Source organism: Grampus griseus (assembly GCF_964374135.1).
Source record: "Grampus griseus genome assembly, chromosome: 2".
Lineage (NCBI taxonomy): Eukaryota > Metazoa > Chordata > Mammalia > Artiodactyla > Delphinidae > Grampus > Grampus griseus.
In genome coordinates, this window is record NC_139018.1 from 108,235,426 (window position 1) to 108,253,698 (window position 18,273).

The 18,273-nt window shown below is 36.5% G+C and overlaps 1 protein-coding gene across 1 annotated transcript in view; it reads right to left on the bottom strand.

The window, feature by feature from the left end:
• Window positions 1–18,273, bottom strand: part of CLPX (caseinolytic mitochondrial matrix peptidase chaperone subunit X) — a 37,283-nt gene that overhangs the window by 2,059 nt on the left and 16,951 nt on the right. Inside the window, exons 5-13 of the mRNA XM_082649483.1 lie at window positions 16,771–16,930; window positions 15,324–15,365; window positions 11,114–11,290; window positions 10,581–10,745; window positions 9,659–9,747; window positions 8,514–8,678; window positions 4,773–5,072; window positions 3,051–3,143; window positions 1,455–1,561 (exon numbers count right to left, since the gene is read on the bottom strand). Of these exons, the coding sequence (XP_082505609.1) occupies window positions 1,455–1,561; window positions 3,051–3,143; window positions 4,773–5,072; window positions 8,514–8,678; window positions 9,659–9,747; window positions 10,581–10,745; window positions 11,114–11,290; window positions 15,324–15,365; window positions 16,771–16,930 (1,298 nt within the window). The remainder of the gene's footprint in view (window positions 1–1,454; window positions 1,562–3,050; window positions 3,144–4,772; window positions 5,073–8,513; window positions 8,679–9,658; window positions 9,748–10,580; window positions 10,746–11,113; window positions 11,291–15,323; window positions 15,366–16,770; window positions 16,931–18,273) is intronic.

An 18,273-nucleotide genomic window follows, 5' to 3' on the forward strand; every position in this document is an offset into this window, starting at 1 on the left:
GCATGTCAATGGTAAAGAAGTGGAAAGCTTCTGATCAAACCAATATGACTCAAATTAGTCAAAATTATGATCAGACCACCACAATTCCTTTATATATTAATATTAAACAATAAAAATGAGAATTATATCTCTTTGAATAAGTAAAGGTTGTTCAAAACCAATCAACTGCCTCATAAGTTACCTTAGAAGATAAGCATAAAACATAACATATGTTGTGACAGAAATCTAATTTTTATGTAGGTAACATTAATGTCAAACACTGTTTAATAAATATTTATTGAATAGATCGGGGTCAGTAAACTACAGCCTGCAGGCCAGATAAAGCCCATCATTTGTTTTGTAAATATTTATCTGAACACAGACATGCTCATTCATTTATGGACTGTAGCTCTAGTGCTATGAGGGCAGAGTAGCTGCAATACAGATTGTATGGCCCTGAAGTATTAATCTAGCCCTGTACAAGACAGTTTACTGACCCCTAGAATAGTTAAATAAAGCAGTGAAAGATATGTCAAATTTGTCAACTGATAAGATACAACTAAGAGAAAAATTATGTCGTCAAAGTTTTGGTCTTATGTGGGTCTTCCCTGGTGGTCCAGTGCTTAAGAATCCACTTTCCAATGCAGGGACACGGGTTCAATCCCTGGTCTGGGAACTAAGATTCCACATGCCGCGGGGCAACTAAACCTGTGCTCCGCAACTACTGAGCCCACACACTGCAACTACTGAGGCTGCGTGCCACAACTAGAGAGCCAGAGCCCACGGAACCACAACTAGAGAGAGGCCTGTGCGCCACAATGAAGAGCCCTCGCACCACAATGAAAGATCCCACATGCCGCAACAAAGATCCCTCATGCCACAACTAAGACCCAACACAGCCAAGTAAATAAATATTTTTTAAAGTTTTGGTCTTATGAAAGACATGAAACAAGTAATTCATAAATTACAGAATTAGCAGCAAAGTTCATTTAAGTCTTTTCATTTGGATTACTTTTATATTTTTTTTGATACTTCTTCCTTTAGGAGAAAAAAGTGGAGACTAATTTTTTTTTTAATATTTATTTATTTGGTTGGTTATTTGGTTATTTATTTGGTCTTAGTTGCGGTAGGTGGGCTCCTTGGTTGTGGCATGCGAACTCTTAGTTGCAGCATGCACGTGGGATCTAGTTCCCTGACCAGGGATCTAACCCGGGCCCCCTGCATTGGGAGCGTGGAGTCATCCACTGTGCCACCAGGGAAGTCCCAAGTGGAGACTAATTTTGAAGATCAATTTTCAAGACTCAAAATATTTTATAAACCAAAATCAGAAAATTTTTCTACAGAAAACTTGAGATAACTGATTAGTTTATGATTTATAAGGATTTTTATATAATTTTATGACAGACCAATAAACCATAGCAATAAAGAGCCTATCTCAAGCTTTAGATCTGTTTTAGTTTGACAATACACTTTACCGGATGTATCCTGGTTCCTTCTTTCCTTCTACTACTTCTTTGTCAACCTCCACACATACAATATCAGAATTAGGGACTTCGAACATTGGTTCTAGTAACAGCTTTTCCTAAAAAGATAAAAAAAGTAATGAATTACATGGAAAACTGAGGTTACATATAAAATGCTTGTATTCTACAGGTTATCAATCGAATTCATCAACTCAACAAATACTATGGAGTCCCTGTTATGCACCAGTAACTGAATGTTGAAAAGTCAATGTAAAAGCTTTCATATTCTTCATATTAAAACAGCTTCTAACTAAATTCACAGAGAAGTCATTCTATAAGGGAAGGCTTTTTGTCTGTATAGTTCTGCCTACTTAGGTCACCGTGCACATACAAAAAGACTGTACCTTCATTTTGTATGTGATTCAGGTGTTACTCAGAAGCATTCTTGACATACTCTATGACCAAAGGAGGTCAACTAGTAATCCTTAATTTGGAAATGATTTAATCCTAAATCATCTCTACAAAGCTATGACTTCAAACAGGCATTTGTCTCAAGTGCTGCAGTAGATCTAAAGTTATTTACTAAAGAAAACTAGTTTTGCCTATGAGTAGGGGCTGGATTATATTCCATATTAAGGAAAATACTGGTTGAGTACATCAAATTTTCTAAAAATGTCAACTGTATCACCTGTTTTTCTAGTTTACATGCTTATAAATCTGTCACAACACCTGAAGTCCAGGCCTTCATTAAAGAGTAAAATCTCAAATTATGATGGATGTGTAGCTCTAATCAAAAAGTCCTACTGAGGGCTTCCCTGGTGGCGCAGTGGTTGAGAGTCCGCCTGCCGATGCAGGGGACACGGGTTCGTGCCCCGGTCCGGGAAGATCCCACATGCCGCGGAGTGGCTGGGCCCATGAGCCGTGGCCGCTGAGCCTGCGCATCTGGAGCCTGTGCTCCACAACGGGAGAAGCCACGACAGTGAGAGGCCCGCGTACCGCAAAAAAAAAAAAGTCCTACTGAGATAAGAGAAGTAATATTTAGCAGTGAAATCCTCAGAGAACAGAATATGTGCTTGCTTTGGGAGCATATAGGGAAATAGTAACCCACTGTACAGCCAGACCTGGGGGAGTAAGGGTGAGAACTCTAAGGAAGAGGGTGGGTGGTGACTCAAAGTAGGCTGGGTCTCTAGGATTTGTAACAAAATAAAAATAGTTCATAACATACTGAAGAATTTAGGGGTAAAATGCCACAGTATCTACAACTTCATTTCAAACAAAAAACAACAATGAGGATTTCAATGGTTCTGAGAAGGCACTCTGGAGCTTAAGTCAAAAGGCCTATGTAGAGTTTTGTGAAATTCTCCTTCCCATGATCCTGATTTCCTCTATTTCATTAATCATATTAACTGTATGTCCTTTGTTGCAAACACCCTGAAGTTCCTTTTTAGAAAAAAGAAAGATATAATATACTGTGACCAAAAAAAAAAAATCACAAAAAATATTAGACCAATTTTCTGGATATATTTCCAGAGGAAAACATCGAGGTTTAGTATTCTCAAAATTCAGACCAAGAAATAATCTAGTTTCTGTAAATTTATGCCAACTTACCATTATGGACCGGAGGCCTCGTGCACCTGTTTTTCGTTCTAGTGCCAATCGGGCTATAGCTTTCAAAGCATCTTCAGTAACATTCAGTTCACACTACAAATATATTCAAAAGAAATAACTCAGATAATACTTGATGATATTTTCCTAATATAACCATGCAGTATTTGATCTACTAACTATTACTACCTACCACCATTACTGGTCTTTTTAGAACAAAAAGAGACTAATGCCCTGACTTTACTGGTAAAGAAATAAGTTCCAGAGAGCTAAGTACACTGATTCACTAATACTCAGAAACACAGAGTCAGAATCTTTGTGTCTTGACTGACACTATCCCCTTTCAGACTAAAGCATTTTTAGACTATAACTTAGTTTCTGGAAAATATTCATTTTAAAGAGTGTTACTAACCCTCTCATCCTATAGAACGAAGGTAAAACTTTAGACAAGTCTCTCTAAATTACCACAAATTCCAAAACTTATTGAGAAGTTAATATACGCTCCCAAAATCAAAATACTTTGGAACATCAGATTTTATAAAATCTTGGTATTAAACAACTTTTGTTTATTAATTTCTACATCCAGAAAATGTAAAATTTAAGTGAGGTAATTATCTCTCACGGTGCTTCAGAACCTTGCCTTCAAAAAGCACTTGTTTCTATGAATTAACCTATGGGAAGGTATCAGTGTGAATCTCAAGTTTGTCCTTAGTCCTTGAAGAGGTTTTCTACATTAACGTGGATTTTCTAGGGCTTTATTCAACATTTATTGAACCCCTGTGTGTTTATATATTAGAAACTGAGTGATGAATCAGACACCACCTTTGCCCTCAAGAAACTTAAGTGTATTGGGTGGTGACAAATTAGCAAAAGAGCATTTACAGCATAGTGTTTGCACATGGTGCTAAGAGAGCACCAAAGTGGGGGCATCTAAATAAGGCTAGGGGACCACTGAAGGATTTTTAAGGAGGGAAGTAAAATAATTAGCTTTGTGTTTATTCATTAAGTATTTATTAAGAACTTAATATCTAATATTTGTTGAACACTGTGTTCAATAATTTTAAAAAGATCCACTCTGGAAGTAAAGTGGGAGATGATAATATTTTGGTGGTGGTGGTCAGAGACAGACTTTAGATAGGGAGACCAATTAGGAAGTAAATGCATGGGTCAAGGTGAAGAATGATAAAGGAGACTGACTTGAGGTAGGGACAATGGCAATGGAGAGAAGGAGACTGATATTTTGAGACACTAGGTTCAGAAAACCCAAACATTTGCTATCTGATTAGATATATGGCTCCAGGTGTCTGGCTGCAGAGAAGTAGATGTGAGAGCTAACTTTAGAAAAAAGTATACCTAGTATGTCACAATGAAAGCATTTAGAATATCAAGGCTGAAAAGACAATCCTGTGTGCCTGGCTTGAGGGGTTAGGGGTAGGCTGCTAGCACAATTTCTCTCTATATATATCCTTGGGCTTTAAGCTACAATGTCAATTTTAATTAAGAAAAAAATAAAGCCAACTCCTAAGTGTCTAATATGACACAACGTGCCTTCCCTGATTCCTAGATCCATATTTAGTGAGGAATAGGCTGGTATTCCAGATAAGTATTGCTTTTTTTTTTTTTAAGTATTGCTTTTTAATTTGTTAGGCTAACATATGTAGAGTTTCAGTAGCAAAAAAAAAAACAACCCATAAATTAAGTAAGTATAAAAAATAAAAATCTAACCTTATCCATGCTGAATAAGGCCTGGTACTGAGGAATAACAGCATTACGTGGCTCAGTTAGTATTTGTACAAGTGTTTTCTCATCTAGGCTATGCAAAGGAACTACCACAGGCAACCGTCCCACAAACTCAGGAATCATGCCAAATTCAATGAGATCTCTGGCTTCCACATGACGTAATAAACGATCTTTTTCTTCAATGTCTTGGTGAGTATTTGATTCTCCACTTCGATTGGCAAGGTCTGCAGCAGCTGCAGCCCTTCTGCCTTTTCCCAGATTAGATGGTGTTCCAAATCCAAGATACTGCCAAAGAAAAGACAGGTATTATAAATAACAGAATAAAGCTGCATCGTGCTCAGCATTTTACATGCATATCTCATGCCATCTTCACAACAGAAGAAAGTATTATCATTTATATTTTACAATGAAGAAAAAGGCTTAGAGAGGTTAAGTACCATTGCTGCTAGTGGTAAAAGCCAGGATTCAAACTCAGGTCTATCTGCCTTCAGAATTGAGAACCTAACCAACTCTCAAAGAATGAATTCTAGTAAAAGTAGGTAAGTAAGAACTGTGAAGGGAAGTCCCTTAGAACTCATACAATGATGTTGCAGGATTTTTCTGAGACCTCTAGACTAGTGTGGCTTCCAAAATGTGCAAGAACTGTGGAAACAGAGATAGTAATTATTTTGTAACCAAAGTCAGTTTTGTAATACTGTAAACAGGAATAGTGCCTATGGAACAAGCAGACTTAAAACAAAATTATCCACAAGTGTCTTAAGTCATTGCTAAGCATTCTATTAAAATCGTGATTTGGGGTTGCATACTATGAGTTAGAATATCCTATGAGTTAGAACATCCTATGAGTTAGAATAATTTCGATTTTATAAAGAACATGTAAGGACATCAAACAAAAATGGTAACTTTGCTGCAAAAAGTTGTTTATCTAAGGTGTATGGATCTTGCTTTAGTCAATATAAAAGAACTATACTCCAGGCAACTGTCCGCAGTTTAATTTTGATATGTCATACAACTTTTGTCAAAAGAACAAGTACAGGGCTTCCCTGGTGGCGCAGTGGTTGGGAGTCCGCCTGCCGATGCGGGGGACACGGGTTCGAGCCCTGGTCTGGGAAGATCCCACATGCCGCGGAGCAACTAGGCCCGTGAGCCACAACTACTGAGCCTGCGCGTCTGGAGCCTGTGCTCCGCAACAAGAGAGGCCGCGATAGTGAGAGGCCTGCGCACCGCGATGAAGAGTGGCCTCCGCTTGCCGCAGCTAGAGAAAGCCCTCGCACGGAGACGAAGACCCAACACAGCCATAAATAAATTAATTAATTCATTAAAAAAAAATCCATTCCTGATACTCTAAGCTGTGTATGTGGACAGTTAGTGTATCAGAAAGCAAAATACCTTTCATTCAATAATTTAAACATATATTAAACATTTATTATACATACAATATAAGCATATATAGTAATAAATATATATACTCATATTTATTATATATATGGATATGCATTTATTAAGCATTAAGCATTATTATAAAACACTGAGGATACAAACCTGAAGACAGCCCTTATCCTAACCTAAAGGGACTTATTTACAGTGAGAACACATGAAGATATTAAAGCATCATAGGTGCAATGAAGGACAACTGTACAGGAAACTACAGCAGTGGAAAGAAAGAAAAGAGGAAATACTGGGGACAGAGGATAGGAGGTGACCAAGAAGGTCTTCACAGAGGAATTGCCTAATCATTTGACAGACTGAGTCTTAAGCAATGAACACATATTACCACCCAATACACTTCTGGATTTGTTTGAGCAAGAAATAAATGTTTATTGTGTTAAAAAAAAAATGAACACATATTTGCCAACTGGACTGAGGTGGGGAGGACATGAGCAAAGGCAATAGGAATAAAACTTAAGACTGCAAGCAGTTTCATATGGTTAGGAAAGAGGTAGAGGTAGAGGTATATTATTTATATTGTACTCCTGGCTTTCAATGAGGTTTGGTTAAAAACAGTAGCCAAATGGATGTGTTTAATCCTCTATAAAATCACTGTTGCAGACTCTCTTATGTCTCTGTCTTCTTTTCCTAAAAATCTATGTGACAGGGACTTCCCTGGTGGTCCAGTGGGTAAGACTCCACGCTCCCAATGGAGGGGGCCCGGGTTCAATCCCTGGTTGGGGAACTAGATCCCACATGCATGCCACAACTAAGAGTTCGCATGCTGCAACTAAAGATCCTGCATGCCGCAACTAAACATGCCACAACGAAGATCCTGCATGCTGCAACTAAGACCCGGCACAGCCAAAATAAATTTAAAAAAAAAATCTAAGTGAAAAACTCTTTTTTAATCTTTGTCTCTCATGAAGACATCATACCCTTCCTCTTTCAGGCAATAAAAACTAGCTCACGATTTCTCCCTACTTTTCATTAAGAAGTTCAAAGCTAAACAGAGTGACTTAATTTCCACTAAGTTGAAATGACCTAAACCTTCCTTTTACATGTTTCTGATCTCTTTACTAATAATATTTTTAATTGTTCTTTTCTAAATGTTTCTAGCTTCAAATTCTTTTTGGAAGTATGAATTATAAATAAATATAAGAACATGGTCCTTGGCTTTGGTTACAGAATTTTGAATATAAAGTTCTCTCTCTCTCTTCCCCACCCTCCCCCATCTGTCTCTCTCAAACGCATGCATGTTTGGGCACACACACAAAGAAATAATTTCGTCTTTCTAATTTGTTAGGCTAATTTATACAGAATTTCAAAAGCAAGAAAAACATAAATTAACTAATATGAAAAATAAAAATCTAACCTTATTGAGGAATAACAGCACTACCTGACTCAGTTAGTATCTGTACAAGAGGTTTCTCATCTAGGCTATGCAAAAGAATTAACACAGGCAACCATTTATTAGCAGCGTTATTTTTTTTTTTTTACTACTACTAAACTACTACATTAGTAGCTACTACTACTAAACTAAAAGCTAAAGTAAACTACTAAACATGCAAGGCCAAGGAGACTTAAAGCAAACAATACAGCAAAGAGGTGATCTATGATATATTCATTTACGTAGAATATATTATATAAAAGGTATCATTTGTGGCTACTATGTAAAACACAAAAGCATGGAAAACAGGCATGTTTTCGGGCTTCTTGCCACTATGCTGACATTACATTTTATCGTAATCAATCAATAAACAGGTACTGGGCATGAACTTTGAGGATATGAAAAAATAAGTACCAGTTAAAATCAAGGCTTATAAGAATGTTTAAGAAACATCTATAAAACTAGGTGGGATCACAACCCTTCCCCCAACCTCCAAACTGCTTTCCTCCATTTGTGCATGTCAGCAGTGATCTATGAAGACTCTATGGGCAGGAGCAATGGAGACAAGCTCTTTATTGGGCTCCAGTGAATTGGGCAAGAGAAATGAGTAGAATTTTTATTGATACAGCAGCTACCTCAAATAATAAAAAACTCCTTAGATGAAATATAAAATTGAAATCATCAAGTTATACTTTAAAAATGCCCATATATAGATGATATTTAGAAATCTTCCAAACTACTACTATGACATTTTAAAAATAACTAGGCATATATTTCTGGTATACTCTAAGAAAACCTAACTCGTAAAAATCCACAACTGGCAGCCAGCAGATATGAGATTAGAAACTGAGGGTCCATCCTCTAACTTCAAATGCTTTCTCTTCTAGTAATCACTCAGAAAAACTTACCTTTTCATTTTTTCTCCTGCTGATGATTCTGTCCAAACCATTGAAAGCACCAGATGCAACAAACAGGATGTTTGTTGTATCAACTTGTACCGTTTCTCCACGTAGCTTACGGGAATTCTTTTCTGGAACATTGACTATTGTGCCTTCTAGTAGTTTTAATAAGCCCTAAATAAAGAATAAATGATTTATGGTATCATCATATAAGCGTATTATTTATTATACTTTAGGTAATGGGATTCAATGGGGAAAATAATATGTGGTTATGGTCAATGAGCATAACTGAAGAAAACTCCCACATTTCTATAACTAACATGAAAATCTAATATACTATCACATTAATTATTCATAAATTTATTTGGAATAGGTATAGGACTCCTGATGCATTCAGGAAACAGTCAACTCAAGAGGTTGTTTTTGATGGTAAAGACATTGTTCTGACATAAAGATAGAATTATGGCTCTCTAAGATGTTATCCAACCATGGTGGGAACATTCAAAATTTGAAAATATTTGAAGATTTGTCTTTCATGCAAATTAAAATTCTATTCTACTCCTAGTGTTAAACTTTGAGAATACCTATATATTGAGATGCCTTTATAAAAAACATCATCCAGCACATTTTATAAGTGTGACTGTACCTGTCTATGTCTTGGTCAAAAAAACAAAAGCAATTTTCCTTACCCTGTAATTTATGTCATAATTAGTTACCAGTAAAAGGTCAAGTTGCCCAATAGATTATTATGACTTTAAGTATGACTCTATAAGGCATAAAACTCTATTTTATCTTCTAATTAAGTGAAAAGAATAAGATACATGTACATAGTTCATTTATGTCTAGTTACAACCAGAACTTTCTTCAAGAGTCCTCTAGAAATGTTTAACTGGGCCTTTGTGTAATAAAACCAAACCAAATTAAATTTCATTTATTTCTTTAAAGTATTTTTAATTTCCTAACAGAGGTAATTTGGTATTTAAAATCGCCAACAGCTTTCTCTTAGGACCTGAACTAAATGGTATATGGAGTTTGGAGTGGGAGAAATAAACAAAACAGAATCTAATTGAATGTGAAACCAAACGTACAATATTTGGGAGGTTGATGTATTCCCTTCCTTTTAGTGGACTTGAACAAAATATTCAACTGCTTACTTGCTGAACGCCTTCTCCACCTACATCCCGTAACTGATGAATGCCTGGCACACTGCCAATCTTATCTACTTCATCCAGAAAGACAATTCCTATAATTTAAGGAGGATTCTATTTATAATATGAAAAAGATATACACAAAATAACTCAGCTTTAAACGACTAGGTAGCTAGAGAGCAAGGTTATTTAATCTTTAACACTTAACATATACAATGGCTTAATACTATAAAAATACACTGCTAGCTTTCCCACTCATCATTTTGTGCAAACGTTTTATAATTTATTCTACAGAATATCACTTGGGTATGATAACCAATTCTCTATGACAATAGTTATCTACCCCACTAATGTTTTCAGGTTCTTTATTCTAAGAAGCTGAGATAGAGGTATAGTGTGAAAGCAGAAGGTGGATACAGGGCTGGTATTAGCAAAATTTTAGCTTATTTTTTTCCCATCCATATTCTTGTCTTAAAGGAATTTGGACAGGAAGCTGTCAAGCTCTTCGTGTAAACAAGGACAGATGATAGATAGGGAAAAGAGAAATGCAGCATCTATGACATCCCCTAAGTCAATAGCCTAATTTGTTTCTATATACATCTTGCACTCTCCTGCACTTGTCCTCATCCCCTCCCTTGCCCCACTCCAGCATTACGAGTATAGAGGAAAGTCAGAACAGGAAAAACAATGATAGTATTAAGGATCTAATGGAATAGTAATTTAGCCTGTTTTCACCCTAGTAGCCATATTATAATATTAAGGCAAAGCAAACTTTGTGGCCCTTGGTATGCTAGAAAATGTTTAACATAGCTACTTTTATATAATTATAGAATTTTACTCCTTGACTCAAAATAAAAATTATATTCTCTTGCTATTAGACTGCTTCCCCAACAGACTATATCTGGGGACAAACTACACTGAAACATACCTTGTTGTGCTTTTTCTACATTATAATTGGCATCTTGGAGCAGTTTGGCAATCACAGATTCAATATCTTCACCTACATATCCAGCCTGAGTCAAAGTCGTACAGTCACAGATAGCAAAAGGGACATCAAGGCATTTAGCTAGGGTTTGTGCCAGAAGAGTTTTACCTACAAATAGAAACAGTAACTAAAAATTTACTAAAAATATGTTGTCATACAATTTCTCTACAAAAATGCAAAACAAATTAAATGTGAAGAATGTATAATAAGAAAAATTAGTGTTACATCTTTTCTCTACTATTACTCAGATATAATGGTACCCTATTTTCATTATTCCTGTTAAGATATTAGGGACTGGCCTAAAGGGCAATACCAACACCTCAAATTCAGTTCTAAGCCCTTTATAACTACCATAAGATTGGCCTTAGATGTTCCTCTTAAGAGTGAGAATCCCCCAGTCATAAGATACAGGTTACAGAATCACTTATATTCTATTTTTTTTAAAATGAGTAGTGATTTTTCAGTAAGTTATTTACCTGACCCAGTTGGTCCAAGCAGCAAAATATTACTCTTTTCAAGTTTTATGTCATCATGGGAAGAATCCAATACTTCACCTCCTCGTTTTTCCTGAGGTATTTGTTGGTTTACTTGTTGCTGCATTGATGCTCCTAAAGCATTACCATGTGGACTAATTCCAGCAATCTGAAGCAACTCTGAAAAAATGCCAAAGGAATTATTAGAGCTTCATTTGATTTTACCTGAAAAAATGCCCAATAAAACCCTACATCTAAAACCAATCACCTATTTAGAAAAAATTTAAATATTCTGACATTTTGCCTTACCTATAAAGGAAGAAAGCCTCAAATTATCTAATGACAAATGTACAATACACAATGATTATTCAGGGAACCTTAAGCAAAGGAAATGGATTATTTTTACCTTCCTTATTTACATAAACTTGTATGAAGAATATACTTTTACTGAAAAGAAGGCAGTGTAATAGGAGAACAGTGCTAGGAGTCAGAAAGCTTTAGCTTTGGTCCTTTATTTGCCTCTAAATAGCTATATGATCTTGAGCAAGTCATATGTACACTTTGTGTTTCTATGCCTGTGTTTAAGAACAAAACACAAGGGCTTCCCTGGTGGCGCAGTGGTTAAGGATCCGCCTGCCAGTGCAGGGGACATGGGTTCGAGCCCTGGTCTGGGAAGATCCCACATGCCATGGAGCCCATGAGCCACAACTACTGAGCTTGTGTTCCAGAGCCCGCGAGCCACAACTACTGAGCCCACATGCCACAACTACTGAAGCCTACGTGCCTAGAGCCCATGCTCCACAACAAGAGAAGTCATCACAATGAGGAGGCCACGCACCACAACGAAGAGTAGCTCCCGCTTGCGTCAACTATAGAAAGCCCACGTGCAGCAACAAAGACCCAACACAGCCAATAAAAAAAAAAAACAAAAACAAAACACAATTGATTTGGAGGCACTTTGAAAGATAAAGGTATATTATTTTTTCAGTACAAATGAAAATAAGCAGGGCTGTAGAGAAAGGGAAAAACATTGAACTGAGAAATAGGAAACTTGGGTTCTAGTCTCGGTTCTATTGTAGGAGCATGGCAAGTCACTTAGCTTTACTAGGCCTGCTTCCTTAGTGAAAATACTGAGACATATGACCTTTAAACAGTCTCTTCCACATTTAAAAATGATCCTGTGAGTCTACCAGAGAAACCAACTATGGTAAGATTCATTATCCTTGGCCCTATCTGAATTCCTGATTTTACAGGATCTCAACTGGATCACTGCAGTTCCTTTATTAGAGACATAATCTTAACTATATGGGAATCATATTGTTGGCAAACTAACAGTTTATCAGCTGGATCCCTTAAAAAAAAAATCTTATTCTCACTCTCTCTTGGCTGAAGGAAAGAATCCCAATACTCTTTTCAATTAGCCAGATTTTTAACTATCCATATTGCTCCTGGCTCTCAGCATTTAAGGTATCTGTGCTCATATCATACTTGTTTATATTTTCTGGATTTATTTTTAGGTTGTTTCTAAGAATATCAGTATTTTCCAATGCTTTATTATTATTTTGTGTGTGTGTGTGTGGTACGCGGGCCCCTCACTGCTGTGGCCTCTCCCATTGCGGAGCACAGGCTCCGGACGCGCAGGCTCAGCGGCCATGGCTCACAGGCCCAGCCGCTCCGTGGCACGTGGGATCTTCCCGGACCGGGGCACGAACCCATGTCCCCTGCATCGGCAGGCGGACTGTCAACCACTGCGCCACCAGGGAAGCCCTGTCTGTTGGTTTGATTAAAATAATAAAGCATTGGGGGCTTCCCTGGTGAGCCTGCGCGTCCGGAGCCTGTGCTCCGCAATGGGAGAGGCCACAGCAGTGAGGGGCCCGCGTACCGCAAAAAAAAAAAAAAAAAAAAACCAACAGACAGATGTTCAGCAGACATATTATTATAGTACTATTCTATCTGGCTGTCACTTTCAAACTATCTTTGGGTCACACCCTTTGGTAAAGGGTTATTCTAGTCATCAAAAATAATAGGCATTAAATAAACATTTGAATTTAATTAAATTGTGCTCCATTTGACAGTTAATGATCAGCGAATAAATCACAATGCTATGTCTCAGTACAATTCATATCAGGCAAAAAAAATGCAGTCTATATTAGTTCAGTTAGATAGTTGTCCCTACTAAACAAAAAAAAAAAAGAAAAGTTTTTTTTTTAATTTCAGCAAAATCTAGTTAGGAATTGTGACAATATAAGAAGGTGCTTGGCTGAAAAGTAGGTCTGCCCAATGGGGAAAAGATGATTTAGGTAACTTGAACAAAATCACAAGAAGCATACTGACTACAGTGAAATCATATGACACATGTATTTAACTTACTCTATGATTTAAGTATTTTTAAAAAAGGAATAATTTAAATAGTACAGAACAAATGATGTTTGTCATTCCATTTATGAAAATATGCTCCAGGGTAAACTTGAGATAACTCTCCTGTTCTTTCAGTTAAGTCTCTGTTCTTGCATTATCTCTCATTACATAGGCAGCTCTCTATAATAAGGACTATGAGCAAGCAGGCTAGAATAGTTAGTTGTGTGCAGCTCATCAGCTATATGGCCCTAGGCAAACTACTAAAAATTTCTGTGCTTCAATTTTCTTATACGTAAAATGGTAGTGAAAATAATAGTTTCTGTCTCATAGGTTTGGGGAAGATTAATGAGTATATACATGTAAAACACTTAAAACAGTGCCTGGCAGATAGTTTTATATGTGCTTTGGAAGAATTTACTATTAGTACTACCGTTTTCTTGTGTTTAAGTATTTGTATAACACACAGCCCTTATATGCAAGCCAACTATTTCATTTCGTGCTTAACTTCAGAAAAACTTTATGTTCCAATGATGGAGGAAAAAAGCATCAATCTTAACATGTTAAAAAGACATATGTTGGTCTCTAATATGTGATTTCCAAAGGAACATCCAAGAATTTTTTTTTTTTTTTTTTTTGCGGTATGCGGGCCTCTCACTGTTGTGGCCTCTTCTGTTGCGGAGCACAGGCTCCGGACGCGCAGGCTCAGCGGCCATGGCACACGGGCCTAGCCACTCCGCGGCATGTGGGATCCTCCCGGACCGGGGCACGAACCCGTGTCCCCTGCATCGGCAGGCGGACTCTCAACCACTGCGCCACCAGGGAAGCCCCACTACATACATTTTTAAAAAATCACTACATATATATTTTATCAAAATACTCACTATAGACTTTTCTTTAATAATTCATAGTAGCTTCATCAGCCACCTGCCCAAATTTATGAATATATATTGACAGCATATTTTATTACATTTAATAAATCTCATGCCAGAGTTGGTAAACTAGTTATGTTCTCATAGCTCATCCTGAATATATAGTACACTTCAAATAGTAGATGTATAACACTGTTTGGTTCAAAGGCAAATGTAAAATTATCAAACTTTTAAGTGAAAAATGTTCATACTGGCTTATCTATTGTTTTTTGTCTTTTGTGACAACATGAATCTTCTTATAACTTTGGAACCTTCTCCCTCTGTATGGCAGCTATATCCACCTCCAAAGAATGGGTTCAAGACATCAGAATGGCCACTACCTTTGGTTTATCAGGTCCTTCCACACCCTCCATCAGACCATCTGATGCTTATAGGGGCAGTCTAGGGCTCGCAACAGTGAGTTGGTGCTTATGTATAATTAGTGAGTCTACACTAAGTTTCATAAACACCAAAAAATAAACAGTGTGGTTTCTGGCAAAGAGTAGCTGGAAGATAATCTGCCTCCCCTAAAATTTGTCACTTACAGGCAGACCAACTCTAATTGTATGGTTTTTTTAAAAAAGGATATAATATTCAAGCTACAGATTTTTAAAAATACAACTTCTGTTAATATGCAGATCTAGAGAAAAACTGCATAGAGTACTTTTTATTTCTCTACATTATGCTTTAAGAAATATCACAACAGAAAAGATAAAATCAAATATCTAAAATAACCCAACATCTACAAACTACACAAATTAGCTATGAAACTGTTCCAAAGTTATATATACCACGTATAACAAACAGGCTTAGATAATATACAATATCTTTCTTAGTAATACACAAGCAAATACATGTCTACCATTACTACTGCTGACAAACTTCACTGAGGTAAATCTCAAAAGGAAGAATGATTACAGAGGAGGACCTGAAGAGAGGTCACTTACTTGTAAATCTGTACTCATCCTCCCGTCTTCTTATTTCTAACTCTAAGAAAGAGGATGAAAATGGCAATGTGAAAATATTATATATTTGTTTAATTTAGGGGAACAAACAAGGAGTATTCCACTTCTTGCCCTCTTCCAAATATATTTAAAGAATATGTTCTTTAACGTCCTTTCAGCTTTTCACATTATCAAAGAATTTATATGCTACCTACTTTCTACATTTAAAAAAACCCCAAAGATGCTTAATGATGGCTGTCCAGTTGCTAATATTCACATTTGTCAAATACAAAGCTGCTATCTATTTTAAGAAAAGAGTAGTAATAATTTAGGTCTTTAATAAGAGTTTAAATCCCTCATACTATAAATACCATGTAACCATTTGCTTTTCCAGCACCTAGAAGAGCTTAACTATTAATTTGTTGACTGAAGGAATCAGAAAAAATCATTTTGCTCCATGACTAAACAACGCGATTTGGACCTTATAAAAATGAATGTTCCAAGTCTTTCAATAGTTACTATGATTTATACTTTCTAAAAAAGTAACTGATCCTACTACATGACTATTTTGCAGTAAGCTCAACCAGTGAACAACTGTCTTCATTAAGCCAATCAGTCATATATTTAGTAGCTACTAAAAGTAATTTAATACTGAAAGTATTTAGCAGAACTCCCTAAAATTATAAAATGATAACTAAAAGAATGTAAAATGATACACTGTAGGACAAATCAGAAATTACAGCTCCCTGGCCAAAAAAAACCCACACACACACAAAAGACCTTAAAATATTTACACTGTACTCTATTCATAGTTTTTTAAATAAAATCATTCTATTAATATCACACACAATATTGTCCACAGTAAGTTGACATTACACAGTATATTGGTACGTTAGAATCTACCATTAATAGGAATTATACTTTGAATCACTTACAAATTTGCCCTGAACCTTGCACTCTGTAGCTGGGGACTAAAAGGAAAGAGTGCTGAAAATGTTCTGTAAGCTTTATCATCTCCATATATATCTGACTTAGGCAAATGAAATTCTGTATCCTGAACCCAAAAGAGAAGAACTCAAGAGTCACACAGAGAGCACTGCAATGATCCAGTCATGGGGAAATAGTTGTGGTCAAGTCTACAATTCAAAAATGATGTCTCAATCTGTATACCAGAACCCATGTACATATAACTGAAAACAAAAGTTTTAAGAAACAACATTTAAGTTGTTAACATACTCTGGTATTTTCTACTCACACTTATTAACTCTTTTTTAAATGCTGTTGGCAATGTACTGAAATGATTTCATGAACCACTAATGGGAAGTGATCTGTATTTTGAAAAATGTTGTAGTGTACTAAAAGTATTTTAAGACAAAAGCAAAGAGTTCCAAATAAGGATTACCTCTAAAGCACAGTAATCTCTATTTTGGTCAGTTATCAAAACACTAACCTCTAGGAGTTAATGATGTCTGCTTCTCAACTTCTGCTTGCTGTCTCACATTAGCTGGGATATTATTATATATTCTCTTATAATGATTGTATACAGCAACTGAAAGCACCTTCTTAGCAAATGACTGGCCAACAACATACTTGTCGAGGTAGTTATAAATCTGAAAAATGATTAGATATGAACAACTTACTATGAGCTATCACAAAATATGCACATTAAAGTTACATACTGAGCACACTTTTTTTTTTTTTTTGGCTGTAGCGTGCAGCACGTGGAACTTCCCCTACCAGGGATTGAACCTGTGCCCCCTGCAGTGGAAGCATGGAGTCTTAACCACTGGACCAACGGGGAAGTTCTATACTGAGCACATTTACTTACAGTTTTAAATTTGAACAAAGATTCTCATCCAAAACAAAATGCCACGACTTCCCTGGTGGCGCAATAGTTAAGAATCTGCCTACCAATGCAGGGGACATGGGTTCAATGCCTGGTCCAGGAAGATTCCACATGCCGTGGAGCAACTAAGCCCGTGCACCACAACTACTGAAGCCCGCACGCCCTAGAGCCTGCGTTCCGCAACTACTGAGCCCGCGCACTGCAACTATTGAAGCCCGAACACCTAGAGCTCATGCTCCGCAACAAGAGAAGCCACCATAAATGAGAAGCCCCTGCACCGCAGTGAAGAGTAGCCCCCGCTCACCACAGCTAGAGAAAGCCCACCACGCGCAGCAACGAAGACCCAACACAGCCATAAATAAATAAACAAACGAATGAATGTTTGCTCCCTTTAGGTTTAAAAACAAAACAAAACAAATTGCAAGGGGCATGACACATTATGTAGCAATGATTCAGAGGCCCCAAACTTAAAAGGAACAAAACACAATTCTTTTGTTCTCTAGCTTAACAAAGTATCCCTGTACTCTTCTAGTGCTATGCCAGTTTCTATTCTATAAACAATGTCACTGATCCTAATTTTTGAAAGTTAATATTAAAGTCAATTAGAATACCTACACTTGCCACCATGGGTCTAAAGCTATCATCATTAATGTAAATCATTTTTAAAAATCCTTTTTACACCTCTCTCAATAATATAAATAATATTCTTCACAAAGACAACATATTATAAAACTAACCTTTTCAAAATAGGCATTATATAATCAAAGACCATTATACCACCAGTATCAATGTGTTTTAATGCTCATAAATATTTAGCTTCTTCTTAGATATTAACTTTAAAGCTATGCTTTTATCTAAATGGCAATCTAAAAGCCTTATTCTTGGTAGAAACTAAAGCTCTAGATGAAACTTGGATACTGCCAAGAGCTTAGCACCTGGGATAAATTATTTCAGCTTTTAGAAACAGAAATTAACTGTTAATATTCACTAACTCCTGAAAATAGTTATTTTCTAGAACTTTATTCTCTAGAACTTTGACTCAGATGTTTGAAGTCTACACAAATTAGAGGGGAACATAAAGCTTAACAGCTATATTTTCCATTACTT